Below are 14958 nucleotides of genomic sequence, written 5' to 3' on the forward strand. Positions count from 1 at the left end.
GAGAGAGAGAGAGAGAGAATAAAGATAAAGAATAAAGTCAGAGTAAATAAGAGACTGAATCACAGAAACATGGAGACAGACCTCCCACATACGTCTACTGTATATCTCACTTGCACACAGGAAATTAACTCCTTTCATAGGCACTCGTTCTCACACCAGCACGATAAGGCTATCACATACACGATACATCCACCATGCATCCATACACACAAGTGCGTATGCTCAGAAGCAGTGCACGTATACAGACACAAGAATGAGGAGACCCCCCCTCCCAATCAAGAATCTCTCTTGACGGTTAGCCTGCATGAGCGCTGCAGGTGTAGACCTGCTCTCATGTAGCTTTCTATGGGGGTACAGTCGACAAAGAAAACAACAAAAACGTACAAAAGAAAGGCTGCCCCACCACTAACGAACAGGTGAAGATTAATCTCAATTGTTTGTTGAATAAATACAGTAGACGAGCAATGTTCAAGAGCTAATATTTTGCCAGTTCTTCCTCCTACACTATGTGTTTTTGAGCAGTGCACACTGCTCCAATGATGACTGGCTTTTTGTGTCCCTATGTCCGTATGTCCCTATGTGTGTTTGGAGTAGCGTTTGGAGTAGGAACAGCTATGTCTGTATGTCCCTATGTGTGTTTGGAGTAGTGTTTGGAGTAGGAACAGCTATGTCCGTATGTCCCTATGTGTTTTTGGAGTAGGAACGGCTATGTCCACTACAGTAACTATAACAATAAAAGTATAGTTGCACCGCTCACTTCACACAAGTGTGATTTTTCAGTCCAGTCTGTATTTGTGGACATACAGATGTTTCTCCCCACACTAAAAGCAGGCCCCATAATATCGTTCTAGCTTTGGTAAAGCATTATTCATGTTCACATTTAGCTCATTAAACTGTATTAAATAATACAGATGAATTCTGTATTAGGGTGGACTAGGGTGCCAGTAGATAAGAAAAGGGGAAGCGAAACATTTCAAAGCAGATCTGGTTCAAATTAGCATTTGAAGTGAGTCCAACTATGTCTCTAGAATGGACTAATCTCACCCGGCACAAATAGAGGTTCAATTAGATTATCCCAAATGTCAAACAACTCCCCATTTTTTTGTCTAAGCAGGCTGAATCACAATGCTGAAATAAGTTTTTCAGGTTTCAATAATTCATTCAGGTCTAGTGAATAGGTCATCTCCCAGTCTTACATTGTGCTGGGCTAAAAGTCTCGAAGAAACACACACATCCATAGTAATTTTGCAGGTGCTCGGTAGCAAAAATTCATTAAAGAAAAATAGAAAATACCTGCCCACAGCTTTTGTGTTTATTGGATTATATCTCACTGGGAGCACAATGTTTTCACCAAGACTGGTCTTCATCAGGTAAATGTGAACACACCTGTATTTACAGACCACACATGCCATTGTCTTATACTATAATTAGACAACTGGTTATACGAATGAGTTTAAATTTATGCCAGCCAGTTCACCGTCTTAGGTCAAATCTTCCACTAGCCTCAGGTCAAAACTTCCGCTTGCACAGAAGTAATCTCAAAATCTTTTGGGCAGATTGCCATTCATGCTCCCTGGATGATGAAACCCAATTTGCGTAACCCCATGACCTTTCCATTAGGCGAAAATGTCAGCACTAAAGATATCTCATAATGCAATAGTGAAATTGCAGTTATTGCACGATGAAGCCTACTGATTTTTGACTTTCTGGCATCATCCTTGAGCCAACATTTCCAGTTGGGTGTAATGAGCAGCACGGCTTCTAGGTACTGCAAGCAGGGTCTTCGGTTCTGACGTCTTGCTACACTACTACATATTATTCTTGAATAATGCTGATTGTATGTACAGTACACAATCCAAATGATTATGTATGTGATCAGATCAGTTTTACCTGACAAAGACCAACCAGACTTGAGCAAAACGTGTGCACGGTAAGAAATTATCCAATATTATAAATAAATCATACTCAGGAACACAAAAACAGGGTCTGGGTACTTTCACTTTTTCAGTGAATTGAGCTGCCTTAAATACTTACCTGTGTGTATCCAGTCTTGAAGTCACCGGAACATTCCAACCAAATGCGAACGACTGAGGAGTCTTGTGATGGCAGCAGCTTAAATAACTAAACCCCATCAAATTTCCACAACTATATTCCATAGTTAAGCATCACTTCCCGTGACTTGAATGTACACATTATGTAGAATTAATTATGTTTACTAGAACTGTTTACAAACCAAATGAAATGCTTCTGTTACACCTAGCATTATCCAATGTGCTTACATAAACTGTTACAATAAAAAGTTAGGTTTTCTTTTTTGTACGTGTTGTGAACATCTGTATTGTAATGTCCTGATGTCATAAATAGCACTTATCAGCTGCTGCTGAAAGTAGATTAAAACAATAATTATTTGTCAAGTACACAGTCAAATCCTCAATGTTCATATCATTTGTAATTTAGAGTGTACAAATGTAACCAAATTAGTCCATTTGGATACAAAGGGGGAAAGACCAGTCCAGCACACACACACATGCATCTGCTACATAATACCCCCCCCCCCCCCCCACACACACACAGTCACACAGTCACACACACACACACACACACACACACACACACACACACACACACACACACACACACACACACACACACACACACACACACACACACACACACACACACACACACACACACACACACACACACACACACACACACAAAGACTCCACCGGTATACACCACCCTAGGGGCTAGGGAAAGACAAGGGGTGGTTTACAGTAGTAAACCTTATGTCCTGTGGAGGTGTAAAGAATGTATCTATATCTAGGTTTGGGGGGGGGGTCAGACAAGAGGATAGCTTGCTCCACTGCCAGAGGTGAGGAATCTCTCGAGCACGATGTATAGCACGGTTTCTTTCCCCCGTACAAGTTTCCCCAAGACTGAACGGCAACCGTTATATATGATTTATAGGCTATGATCAACAACTTGTATAGCAGCTTTGATACTTTGATTGTATATTGAATGTTGCTGTAAAACAGGAGAAAACGCAGCATTGAATGAATATTATGTGTGCTTGGCAAGAGACACAGAATATGGAATGTTCTTCTCGGTGTGTTGACTTAAGCCAAAATGTTTTTAAGGTAAACTACAAATCACCTGAAATGGTCAAATTTGGTCAAATTTGTAGCCTTACACATTAATTGATTTAAACACGTTAAGGCTAGTTTTACATTATGAGCTCAATTCATTCTTTCTTTCTTTCTTTCTTTTATACATAATATACAAGTAACAGTATCTTCCAGCTTTGCACACATTTGGACTCTGTACACAAATGTAACGAAAGCAGGTCAAAAGAGAGGCTGAACTTTGCATTATGTAAAACGCATACATAAACACACAGACATGCAAATGACACATGTATACTTATATATACACAGTATGCACACACACACACACACACACACACACACACACACACACACACACACACACACACACACACACACACACACACACACACACACACACACACACACACACACACACACACACACACACACACACACACACACACACACACACACAACTAATAGCAGATCTCAACTCACCTTTTCTACCAGAGCTGGGGGGCCCAGGTGGTTTATCGGTTACTGACCCTTCAGAGAGAAAGCACAACATTCACATAATAGTCACACATTACAAAAGGTTTTTGCAGGTGACTGTCATAAGTTCTGAAGCTTTTTGTGTTTTATCATTTTGACATATGTACAAATATATGTTCATGCATGAATTTGTCAATAAAAACGTCAATGAATCAAAAGTTATGACTGTTAATATGTGGCTGGATATCTCATTTTGGAAAACCTTTTTCCCTCATCAACTCAACAGACAGCACAAAATAGTAGACCGATCCACTCCCATATACGTAGTAGACGACCCATTATACCACCCAAGGCCCAAGATTTGAACAATATAGTTATAGGCCTACTGGATGGAACAAATATTCTAATATGTTAGCACCAAACATGTATCTATGTATTGTGATTCGTGTATCTGTGATTACTGGTTCAGTGGGGGAGCCATTATGGTAAAATTGAGACATACACGTGACGTTAACTCTTGTGATTTTGTGCATACAGGAAGTCAAGTCAGGCATGCATGGATACTGAGGCAATGAGCAAAAAAAGAAATTAAAGACTACTCAAACCCATTTGAATATGAGGTGAGAGGGGGGATTTAGGTGAAGGCAATTGGAATTAAATTTACTACCTGTCAGTCCACTTGTCCCAGCATGAGTTCCCATAAATTCACGGAAGTTTCCTGCAAATGTATGTGAAATGATTGATTTGGGTCAAAGGGTGTAGCGGGGGGCATCTGAAGTTGTGAGTTAAACGCTTTTTCCATTGAGAGCGGAGTGAAGGCAGAGTTAAGGTGCAGACTGCAGTAACGCATAGTGCATAGTACTGCAAACTAAAGTACTCTGGAATCTCCAGGACCAGCTAGAGCAGAGAGCTACTGCAGTAACGCATAGTGCATAGTACTGCAAACAAAAGTACTCTGGAATCTCCAGGACCAGCTAGAGCAGAGAGCTACTGCAGTAACGCATAGTGCATAGTACTGCAAACTAAAGTACTCTGGAATCTCCAGGACCAGCTAGAGCAGAGAGCTACTGCAGTAAGTGGCGCTAGATTCTAATCCTCTGGTGTCTGTGGAGTCAGTGTTTGTTTGAGGCTGACAGTGGGGTAGTCCTGCTCCAGTGCGTTAGCGACTTCTCACTAACGCTCTGCCAGGAAAGCCTCTGCTGCTCACGGGTAAAAATTCCACTGCCGTGCCAGGGGTCCAACTTTACCAAAAATAAACAAAAATACTCCGCTAAGCTCATATTTTCTTTAGAGCGCCCTCTACAGATCTGGTCAACATAAATTACCCATTGACCAGATCTGTAGAGGGTGCTCTAAATAAAATATTTTGTTTTATTTCATGACCAAAAAGTATATTATACAGAGAAGCTGGGGTGCTGAGAGGCTTCCCAGCCTGGAGAATAGACTTTCGGCAACACAAAACAGGCTTTGTCTCGGTGATTAGCGGAGTAGTTTTGTTTATTGTTGGTAAAGTTGGACCCCTGGCACGGCAGTGCTTTTTTTTTTACCCGTGAGCAGCAGAGGCTTTCCTGGCAGGGCGTTAGTGAGAACTCACTAACGCACTGGTAGGGCTAACAGTGGGGTACATACACCTTTGCAAGAAACAACGGAAATATTGGAGCTTATGCAGGACACATGGGGAGACTGGTAGACACTGTACGGTTGTGTCGTAATGTGCTTTCTAATACTGTTGGTTATTCAGAACAGACAACTTAACTGCTCTTGGCTATGAATGGACACATTATCATCATCTTCGGTATGTGAGCGTTAATGATTCAGAGTGAAGAAATGACACATGGCCACAGGTTGAATCTGGGAGCATAAAGGCGACTGGGAGAGAGGGGGAGGGAGAGAGGAGGGGGAGAGAGGGGGGGATAAAACAAGGGCAAAGGGATAGAAAGCAAGGAGAAAGAGAGAATGAATGAGTAAGTGAAAGAGAAAGAGAAAGCAAGGAGCGAGAGAGAAACAGAGAGACAAAGAGAGAGAGAGAGAGAGAGAAAGAGAGAGAGCGATGCACACACACAGAGCCAGCCAGAGAGAGCGGCATGCAACCACTCTCTCCACACCAAATTTGCACCACATGGTCTCGCGGCTCCACAAAGCCACGTTCTGGCAAAGGCCCCTGTGTATTATCTTCACAGAGAAAATGATGGTGATTATCATAAAGTGTTCCCATCCAGGTTGAACAGCGAGCAGAGAAGCCTGCTTCTCTCCCCTCTGCTCTGGCCTGCTGAGAGCAGTTAAGCGCAATTTGTACTTACTGGCCGGTGTCGCGCACCAAAGAAAGGCAGATCTACAATGCTCACAACACATGGCGGTGTGATGCTTGATGAGTTTGTAGATCTGCTATTTTCGGTTCGCAACGCACAACGCAACCAAGTATAAATCAAGCATTGGGTGAGGGTTGAGGGGGGCAGGGGAGGACAGGGGATGGAGGGGTTAAGAGGCCCCTGGATGGATGGCTATTAGCCCTCTCTTCCTGACCCCGCACCTGCTACGCCAGATGACACACACTACACATCTGGCTGTGTGCCCCTCTTTACTAACACACTAAACTGTAATCTCAGTGGCTTTGTGGCCTTCCACAAACGGATCACTTTTCCTAAATGTGTGTACAGTAAAATCCTGACCGTTCATTTTAGAGTGTGTACAAACCCATTTGGTTCCATTTGTACTCACTCTGAGTTGAATGAAGACTCAGGATGTTACTGTGTGCATACTATAGCAGACTGAGGCCAGTTCAGATATAGGAAATAACCTGCAATAGTATTACGGGACATAAATGTTGGAAATGGGAATTTATACACTGGCTAAATCTGTAGCAAACCAAGATGATTACAGAGAAGATCTTTTTTTGGGGAGGAACAGTAGTGAAGTTTTCCACTAGTCACTGAGGTAAGACATTGATGAGTTGATGTTTCGCTAGCCATGACTACTTGGAATATAATAATTTAGTAAATTACACGATGAGATGTCTTTTTAGTATTTTTCTTTGCTGAGGCAGACAGGAAGAACAAATGGATGTAGACGGCATAGGAGAGGCGCGGGGGATAGGCATGGATTTGATTCTAGACCCTCAAGAAAAGTAGGACCTTAAACACCTTGTCAACAAGTATAGGTTAGTTTTCTATTAGGCTACATGGCCAATTGTATAATACCCAGTTGGTTGTTTAACCACGTAAACCCCAATTGTATGTGAAGTACCGAAAATAGCTACAAGCTCACGTTACGTTCAGTGTGCTTATATATCTGCTATTTATGCCAAATCTCTCGCCTATTTTCACTGAATGTTTGCATATTACAAAATGCCCAGAATTGGGACACTATAGAGTTCATGTCTTTAATGGCTAGAAGTCTCTTCCCCCAGCCTACCAGGTCCTCTGTGCCAGTACCTGAACACACTGGGGTCCTGTTGTGTACAGAGGAACCACTCACTGGTTTGCCATCACTAGTCACGCACCAGCAGTACCCAGTCAGAGTGTGGCACTGAACCTGGGGAACAGGACATACAAATTAGTCAAACATAAGAGAGGAAATATACAACATGTACAATAGCATATCGCCGCTGTCGGGAGGAAACCACCTAACTCCATTTTTGAGGTTTTCGATTTTTGCAACTAACTCCACCACCTCTCCCCTCTCATGCAAGTAATTGACAATATAGCAGTCACAATACCAACTTTGATGAGGCAGTATTGCATTTTCTTTCCTGAAAAATGCATGTTTTTTATTTCCGAAAAAAGGAACATTTTGGAGTTGAGTAGTTTTTCCCCGACAGCAGAGATATTTAGTATGTCATGATAAATAATGTCAGCTAATTAAAAGTCTGAACAAATGCAGACAGACAGTAAGCCAGACAGAGACAAGGTGAGAGCCAAAGACAGACAGAGAGGGGATAAATGAAGGCAGTCATACAGACCTGGGCGAACGTCCCATCTTCATTGCATTCTGGGATGAAGGTGGACGCCTGCGGCCTCTTGGCCTGTTCCAGGGCTTGGCTCCTCTCAACTCGACATTTGGATTGTCCTCCATCTGTAAAGATCACAAGTTCGTGAGCCACGAAAGCTTTCACATTCCACCTTTTAAAACTATGACCAGTGACCGAGACCACTGAGAGAGGCTTGGTCTGTGTTTGTCTGGATATTTTTCAAACCGCTGAACCAATTAGCAACAACTATCTTGTTTATAGTGTCAGTAGGCCAACTACTAAATAATTTATTTACGCGTTTTTATTTCTTAAATATTTACTTTAATTTTAGAATGTAATTCAATGAGGTTGGATCAGGCTGCAATCTTTCCCAAATGTGGAGACATACAGTATGTCCGACACAGTACGACACAGATTACTAACCTCAATCACAGGCTGGTCTGAGATCTACATTGGAGTCACGACATTCCCATGCGGATGCCGAGATCCATATCATTTTATCTTATATCTCTGATTTGTATTTATACCTGATCATTCACATTTGATACATATCAAATCATAGCATATTTGATTAGTGTCGATTGTTATTCATTATTAGCTAGGCATGTTGAATCATTTTCATCCATCATTTGGGGTCCAGATCATATTTGACCCGTATGTTCCGTATGTCCATTTATAACTCAGAGAGCGAACAAATGTAACCAAATGGACCATTTAGGGTTTGTTTGGTTATATTTGTATGCTCTAAGAGTTGAATTAACACTCTGAATTTTACAGCATACAAGACTTTAAGACGCTTCCTGACTCAGCCATCCATAAAATACCATTCCCTCGTTGACCTGGCTCCTTCCCTCCCTCCATACAGTACATCCAGCTGCAGCATAACAGCACTATAGCTCATCACAGCGAGTCCAAAGAGGCATTACACACATATTTAGACTTTGAGGAAAAAAATGCCAACTCAAGTTACCATACAAATTACACTACACATCCTACTACACATCCTAGTTTCTAGAATGATGAATCATCTAGTTATTCATCATCTAATTTATATTATTGCTGTGCATGTTTTTGCTTTATCACTGCTGAAACTACTCTTGAGTAACTAACTGGAACTAGACTGAAATAATAAACTAGAATTAATCTAAACATAACTCAGATTAAATCAACTAAATTAAGCACACCAAGTCTACAATTCAATTGGACTTGACTTGAACTAAACTAAATTTCACTTCCACAAAACAAAGTCTTAACAAAAGCTCCTGCTCAGTACAACAGCTCCTGCTCAGTAAGAACAGTAAACAAGGTCTGAACCTAATTTTCATATTTAAATTTACAATTTCAGAAAATGTTTAATACAATAAATCGATTGTCTTCGTGTAAGTAATGAACTGGGGAAGTTTCATGGTATTATTACCAGCTACTAATAATCATTTTACCTATTCACCTATCACGTATAGGCCTATTAGGCCTACTGTAACTAAAGAACAGAACCGATGGAACTGGTGGAAAAGGGGCCTCAGGGTCACATTAACACTAACAATTGTGTGTGGGTCCTAGAGTATCACACCGTAGTGTGCATATAGCGCCGTTCAGTACTCAACACATGCTTCCTCACTCTATGCCCCGTACAGGTTAAACATTAACCACCTGCTGACCTGCCTTTCACAGGCTTCACTCAGTGATAGATGGCTCGCCATATGTAGGTACACTGAGGTAAGCTATGAGGAACACAGCTTGGTTTGTACTATTCTAAGTCCAACAATGGTCATTTAAATTTATATTGAAACGTTACCACTACATACCAAGGTACCAAAGCAAGCCTGAAATTATGAAATTAGTTCTGCAGTGTGATTGGTCTACTTAAAAGTTTGTTGGTCAACATCTTCAAACCAATGATAAAGCTGAATTTGTGTCACTGCAGCTCTGAGGGCCTGAGGACATGAATCTACTGTCAATGTGTCCTTCAGCAGGACACCAGATATTCCAGTGGAGAACTGGCAAGCTCCCACAGATGTTTATTATTGCAGTGCATGTTTTTGTTTACTACTCAAACTACTCTGGGAACTATAATAAACTAGAATACATCTAAACTAAACATAACTCAAAATACTGTCTGATTTAATTGAAGATCTACATCAACAAGGTCTAACTCATCGTATCCGCTGTGTTAAAACAAGCTTGCAGATCTGCTATTTTTGACGCTTGGAGTACAAGTCAAGCATGTGTTGCTTCATTTATACATGGGTTCATGTGTTGTTGCTAGTGTTGAAAAAGTGCTGTATGCTCTTCTACATACTGTAACCCTTCTCTGGGTAATGGGTAAAAACACCACAAACAAAAACGCTCAGTGTGAACACTGGGCGTGGGCCATGATGTCATCAAGCAGAACAGATAGAAGATAAACAAAAAAGACTTCCCAGACCTTTAAAACCTGATTTAATTCAGTCCTGTTTTGGGATGCAGGCTCATTAAAATACGCTTGCACTGCTCTCAGATGGGGACCTACCACAAACAACCCCGTACCCATAATGGGTCCTGACCGCTAACCCCGATTTATAGCAACATAGCTGTGAAAAACAACAACTTTACGACCAGTGGCTATAGCATTTTAAAATGTCTTCATTATGTCTTTGCTTATGCACATGTGCTTGTAAGTTGGCTAAGAAGCAGTGTGCCCACATACATAATCCTGACCAAATGCTTGAAGCACAACACAAGAGGACAACGTGAGGATATGATTTTAAATGACTTATGCGCTCTTAGTGCTCCATTCAGATTGGCGACATACAAACATTATAGTAGTACTTTTTGGCACCATGGTACTTTACAAGTCATGGTACTTATTGCTAGTTCATAGAGGATAGTCCCTGGTTAACCAAATAATACTTTTACTAACCATAACCTATAGATTTGAAAGATAGTGAGATAATGACATATTCATTTTAATCTGAGTCAGAGTTGTGACTAGGTTGTTTTATATTGTTTTCCTGTTTCTACTATTGTTGCTGGAATCTGTTAGTAATTTATGTGTCTGATTGTCAAGTGTATTTGTTGCATGCACTTTAATCCAAATCCTATCCACCCTTCCAAAGGCTAGGGCCTTGCCATTGTAAACACACATTTGTTCTTGACCTGCCTTGTTAAATAATTATAATTAAAACGGCCTGAGAGATTTGCACAGCGTTCCCTTCCTAGACTTTGAGTCAGATGTGAAATAAAATCATGTATTTAATCATGTACAATATAGAGGGTGAGCCAAAATGAAAAACTCCAAATTAAATATTTTGCTGTTGTTTCTCTAAAAGGGAATGGGAGCCGAAACAAATGACATAAATGCCATGTTCCAACCTTGACTCTAGCCCTATCAATCTCTGCTGTTGTTGAATGGCTGGCATCCACAGACTGAGGAAGTTGTATGATCACAGTCTGTAAAGACTTACACGCCTACCGAGGGGTGGAAAATGAAAGACATCTTCTCGTTCAGCTCTGCTAACTCCCACTCCACTGGTTGGCATTCCTTTTGATTTTTTCTTTTAGAGGAGAGTCAGTTGGCTACTAAGAGGACTTCTTTTTTAGGTTTCCTTATAGAGAAAGTTACATTGGAAAGTAAAGAGCTGAGAGACTTGTTTAAAGCTTGCACAGGAGAAGAGAAGTTTAACCACTTAAACCTATCATACTTCGTTGACTGGGGTCGCCCATTGGTCTACACTTGGTTCCCTCTTTTTTTGCCTCTACAGCAAATCTCTTCACCGAAAATAGACGATCTTCAAGCAGTGTTATCAAATCAAACTTTATTTGTAGAGCACCTTTCACACAACCTTAATTGACCGAAGTGCTGCACAGGTAAAAGCAAAGAACAAAGAACAACAAATTATACAAAAAGGAGACACCTATGTACACAGAAGGTATACATTAAATAAGGAGTAATTAAATAGGAGTTAAATAGAGATTGTACATTGAGCATGTGTTGGTTAAACGCAAAAAAAAAATCACACCCGTGTGAACTGAGTGGTGCAACTACACATTTATTGTTACTGTACATTAGAACCAGGAAAGCATCTATGTCATAAGTACTCTTATGACATGGTTGCTAACCATAGCAACCATTCTCATTTTTTTGGTACGAACAAACACGGGTACACGGGTACAAAGCCAGTTGTTGGAGTGGTTTGCACCACTCAAAAAGAAAGAAAAACTAACATTTAAAATCGGATGTTGTTAAAAGCCAAAGAGAAAAGGTGAGTTTTACGTAAGGACTTGAAAATCTCAATGGACTGGACAGATTTGACTGGGGGACTATAGAGGGTAAGCGCATGCATAAAGTGAGTGGCAAATTGAGTGGCAAAGTGACTTTAACGTTGTTTCATGCAATCAGATAGGACTTTTCTGTTTGGATGTATGGGCTGTCAAGGCCAGAAAGTAGTTTTTTGCCACTCAGTAGGCGTTCCCGCATAACTTGACCGGGTATGATGATGATGTCACACGCATACCCTCCATCTATTCCATAGCTCTGGGGCCGCCACCACAAAAGCGCGGTCACCTCTGGTTTTGAGGTTTAGGGTTGTTAGCTGTCAACAGCGACTGACCTCAGAGCTCAGGGTGGATTATGGTGGTGAGAGATTTAAATCAAATAGCAAAAGCTAAAAACAATTCTATGTTTAACAGGGAGCCAATGGAGTGAGTTGACACATTGTGTGCTTGTAGATCTGCTATTTCCGCTATTGCTTCTCAGTACACACCAGGGTACGAGTATGTGCATGTTGATTGTCTGCTTTAGTGACACCCCTTACAACTATGTTTTTAAAGCATTTGTGACATTAAAATTATGTTTAATAGTGTTAAAAGAAGTTGAAACATTTATTTGGAATGGTTATACCACTGAAAGATTATACCAAAAAAATACTTTTGTTGAATTCAAAAGGTTACACAGTATGACTTTAATGCATCTGTGGTAGCAGATGACAATACATCATTGATTACAACTAAATTAAGATTAAAGTCAGACATAAGTCATCCAGTGATATCAAAATAGATGATCACACATCATTTATTATCTATTAACTATTAACTATTATCCTAACAGTATGGCTTATAAGTGAACAAATGCTTCACTTCCACAATACTTTCTCTTACATTTAAGGTTAGGATGAAGCATGAGAACCCCAGTGAGAATAATTACATTTGCGGCAATTGTTTACTAGGTCTGACTAACGAGGGCAATAATCCCCTCATTTTTTAGGAGAATCCTATGACAAGTTCCTCAGATCAGCCAAAAAAGAACACACACCAGTCTGGGAGGCACCAGAGGGTAGAAAACAAACAGCGCCAAAACTATGAGTCGACTTGACTCACCCTCTTACGTGTTCCCAGCCTATTGCCAGGCCATTGTTCAAAATCATTGGGGGGATTTTTACGGTGGAAGTCAGGAAAGGACCTTACCTTTCAGCTCCATGTCCCGTCCCTCAGAAGAGGAGGTTGGTGCAGGGACAACTGGCGGCTGGTCGATCCTCACCCAGTTTTTACCTAAAAAGAAAACACAAGACCAGATAGTGAACAGACTGTGCACGTTTGTATGGCATGCATAGAGTACTTGTTTTCTATGACTATTTGGGTATGAATAATATTAATGTGCCTGCCTGCCTGCCTGCATGGATGTGTGCGTGCATGCTGCTTGCATATGATGTACATATCAGATTCTGTATGATGTACATATCACATTGGTGCTCCTTTACCTCGACAGCGACCGCGGTGGGCCAGCGCCAGAGTGCGGTCCTTGCAGCGTGCCCTCTGCAGGTCACAGCCTGTGTCATAGCTCCGCCCATCGGAGCCACACACCGGCTTCCCCTGTGTCCGCGAGCAGATGATTCCACAGTGACTCTCCCTGTCTCCAATCAGCCACTGAAGGGAAAGAAATACACACTCAATCAATGCAAGCAAGGACATTGAGTGTGAATAGAGGTGATGTGCAAAACAATGTTGGGATTGTATCGATTAGTGTAAGTACACAACATCCACACACACACACACACACACACACACACACACACACACACACACACACACACACACACACACACACACACACACACACACACACACACACACACACACACACACACACACACACACACACACACACACACACACACACACACACACACTCCCAGTCTCTCGTAACAAAGACATACAGGAAAGTTCTATCCAAACCACAACAATGCCAATCCCAAACATTACAAGTTTAATTTAGAGAGCTTATAAAGTTTGATTATACAGTATGCATGGGGCAGCAGTTTAGAATCTTCCCCGGCTCCTCCTGGCAAAGACACTGAACACCTAACTGCTCCTGATGAGCAGGTTGGCTCCTTGCATGGTTTCCTCTGCCATCGGTGTGTGAATGTGAAATACATTGTAAAGTGCTTTGGAGAAAGGCTCTATATTAAAATGCAGTCCATTCATTTATTTCACGTTCATCCTCGTTTCTTTCCACCCAACCTTTTTTGCGCTAGTTTCCAGAGCACACCTTTCAAACAGCGTTTTCCCCCATCTGAGTAAACAGTTGCTGAACTGAATTCAGCGGAATCTCATGCTCATAATATTTGGCTGGAACAATGTACAAATTACACCTTCTACAATACATCACTGTGCTCTGCGCACACTCATCAGACATTGCCATCTTCATTTAGTGTAATGTGGTCAATGTGTGCAAGCCTCTACATGGAACTGGAAGCTCAACATGGACACTAATTTATCTTGTCGATCTTTGGCTGAAGGTAGTCTGAAAGAAGCATCATTATGTTTCAACGCAGCCAAGCCAATGCAATGGGAATCCTCTCTAACACCCCCCAACACACGCACACGTACCGGTACGCACAGTTGCACACACATCTTCCCTCATGATCGATTAGTGAATTCATTCTACTCTACTGTTGGACGGAGGTCTTCCCCCTGACAGGCATAATGACTCTTGGCTTCCTGTCCATCTGACATATATATCTAAAGTCTAAGGGATTTCAGAGAAACAGAAACTTGGACAAAAACATGAAGTAGCAAAAAAAGAAAGAAAAAAAGAAAACAAAATAACAAAAAAGAGAAGGTGTGCACTGAGCAGCAGCAGAATCATCTGCCATGAATGCACACCTGAGCCAACTGCTGTGGAACACTATTCAACTATTTGAAAAGGTACATAAAGCAGTCGATTCGTCCCATCGTGTGTATGATGGTATTATTAACACTGTTGTAGCTGGTAAGACAATGTTTTGAAATAACTAAACAATGAGTTACCTCAAATAAAAAGAAGCCGAAAAGGGCAAATTAATTACTTAGGCACATACTTCATTTAAAAATACCTTTTCACCCCAAGCAATGCAGGCTACTTGAAAAAAGACA

The 14958-nt window shown here is 41.2% G+C and overlaps 1 protein-coding gene across 4 annotated transcripts in view; it reads right to left on the minus strand.

Annotated features, from left to right (window-relative positions):
- Window positions 1–14958, minus strand: part of smoc1 (SPARC related modular calcium binding 1) — a 66518-nt gene that overhangs the window by 30671 nt on the left and 20889 nt on the right. For 3 of the 4 annotated variants that reach the window (XR_013792350.1, XM_079529102.1, XM_079529100.1), the window contains exons 2-6: window positions 13305–13470; window positions 13012–13095; window positions 7561–7673; window positions 7034–7133; window positions 3609–3656 (exon numbers count right to left, since the gene is read on the minus strand). Coding sequence is in view for 3 of the 4 variants with exons in the window: in XM_079529102.1 (XP_079385228.1) it covers window positions 3609–3656; window positions 7034–7133; window positions 7561–7673; window positions 13012–13095; window positions 13305–13470 (511 nt within the window). In the remaining variant the exon portion in view is untranslated. The remainder of the gene's footprint in view (window positions 1–3608; window positions 3657–7033; window positions 7134–7560; window positions 7674–13011; window positions 13096–13304; window positions 13471–14958) is intronic. The other variant, XM_079529101.1, reaches the window with a different exon arrangement.

Source organism: Electrona antarctica, assembly GCF_951216825.1.
Source record: "Electrona antarctica genome assembly, chromosome: 18".
Lineage (NCBI taxonomy): Eukaryota > Metazoa > Chordata > Actinopteri > Myctophiformes > Myctophidae > Electrona > Electrona antarctica.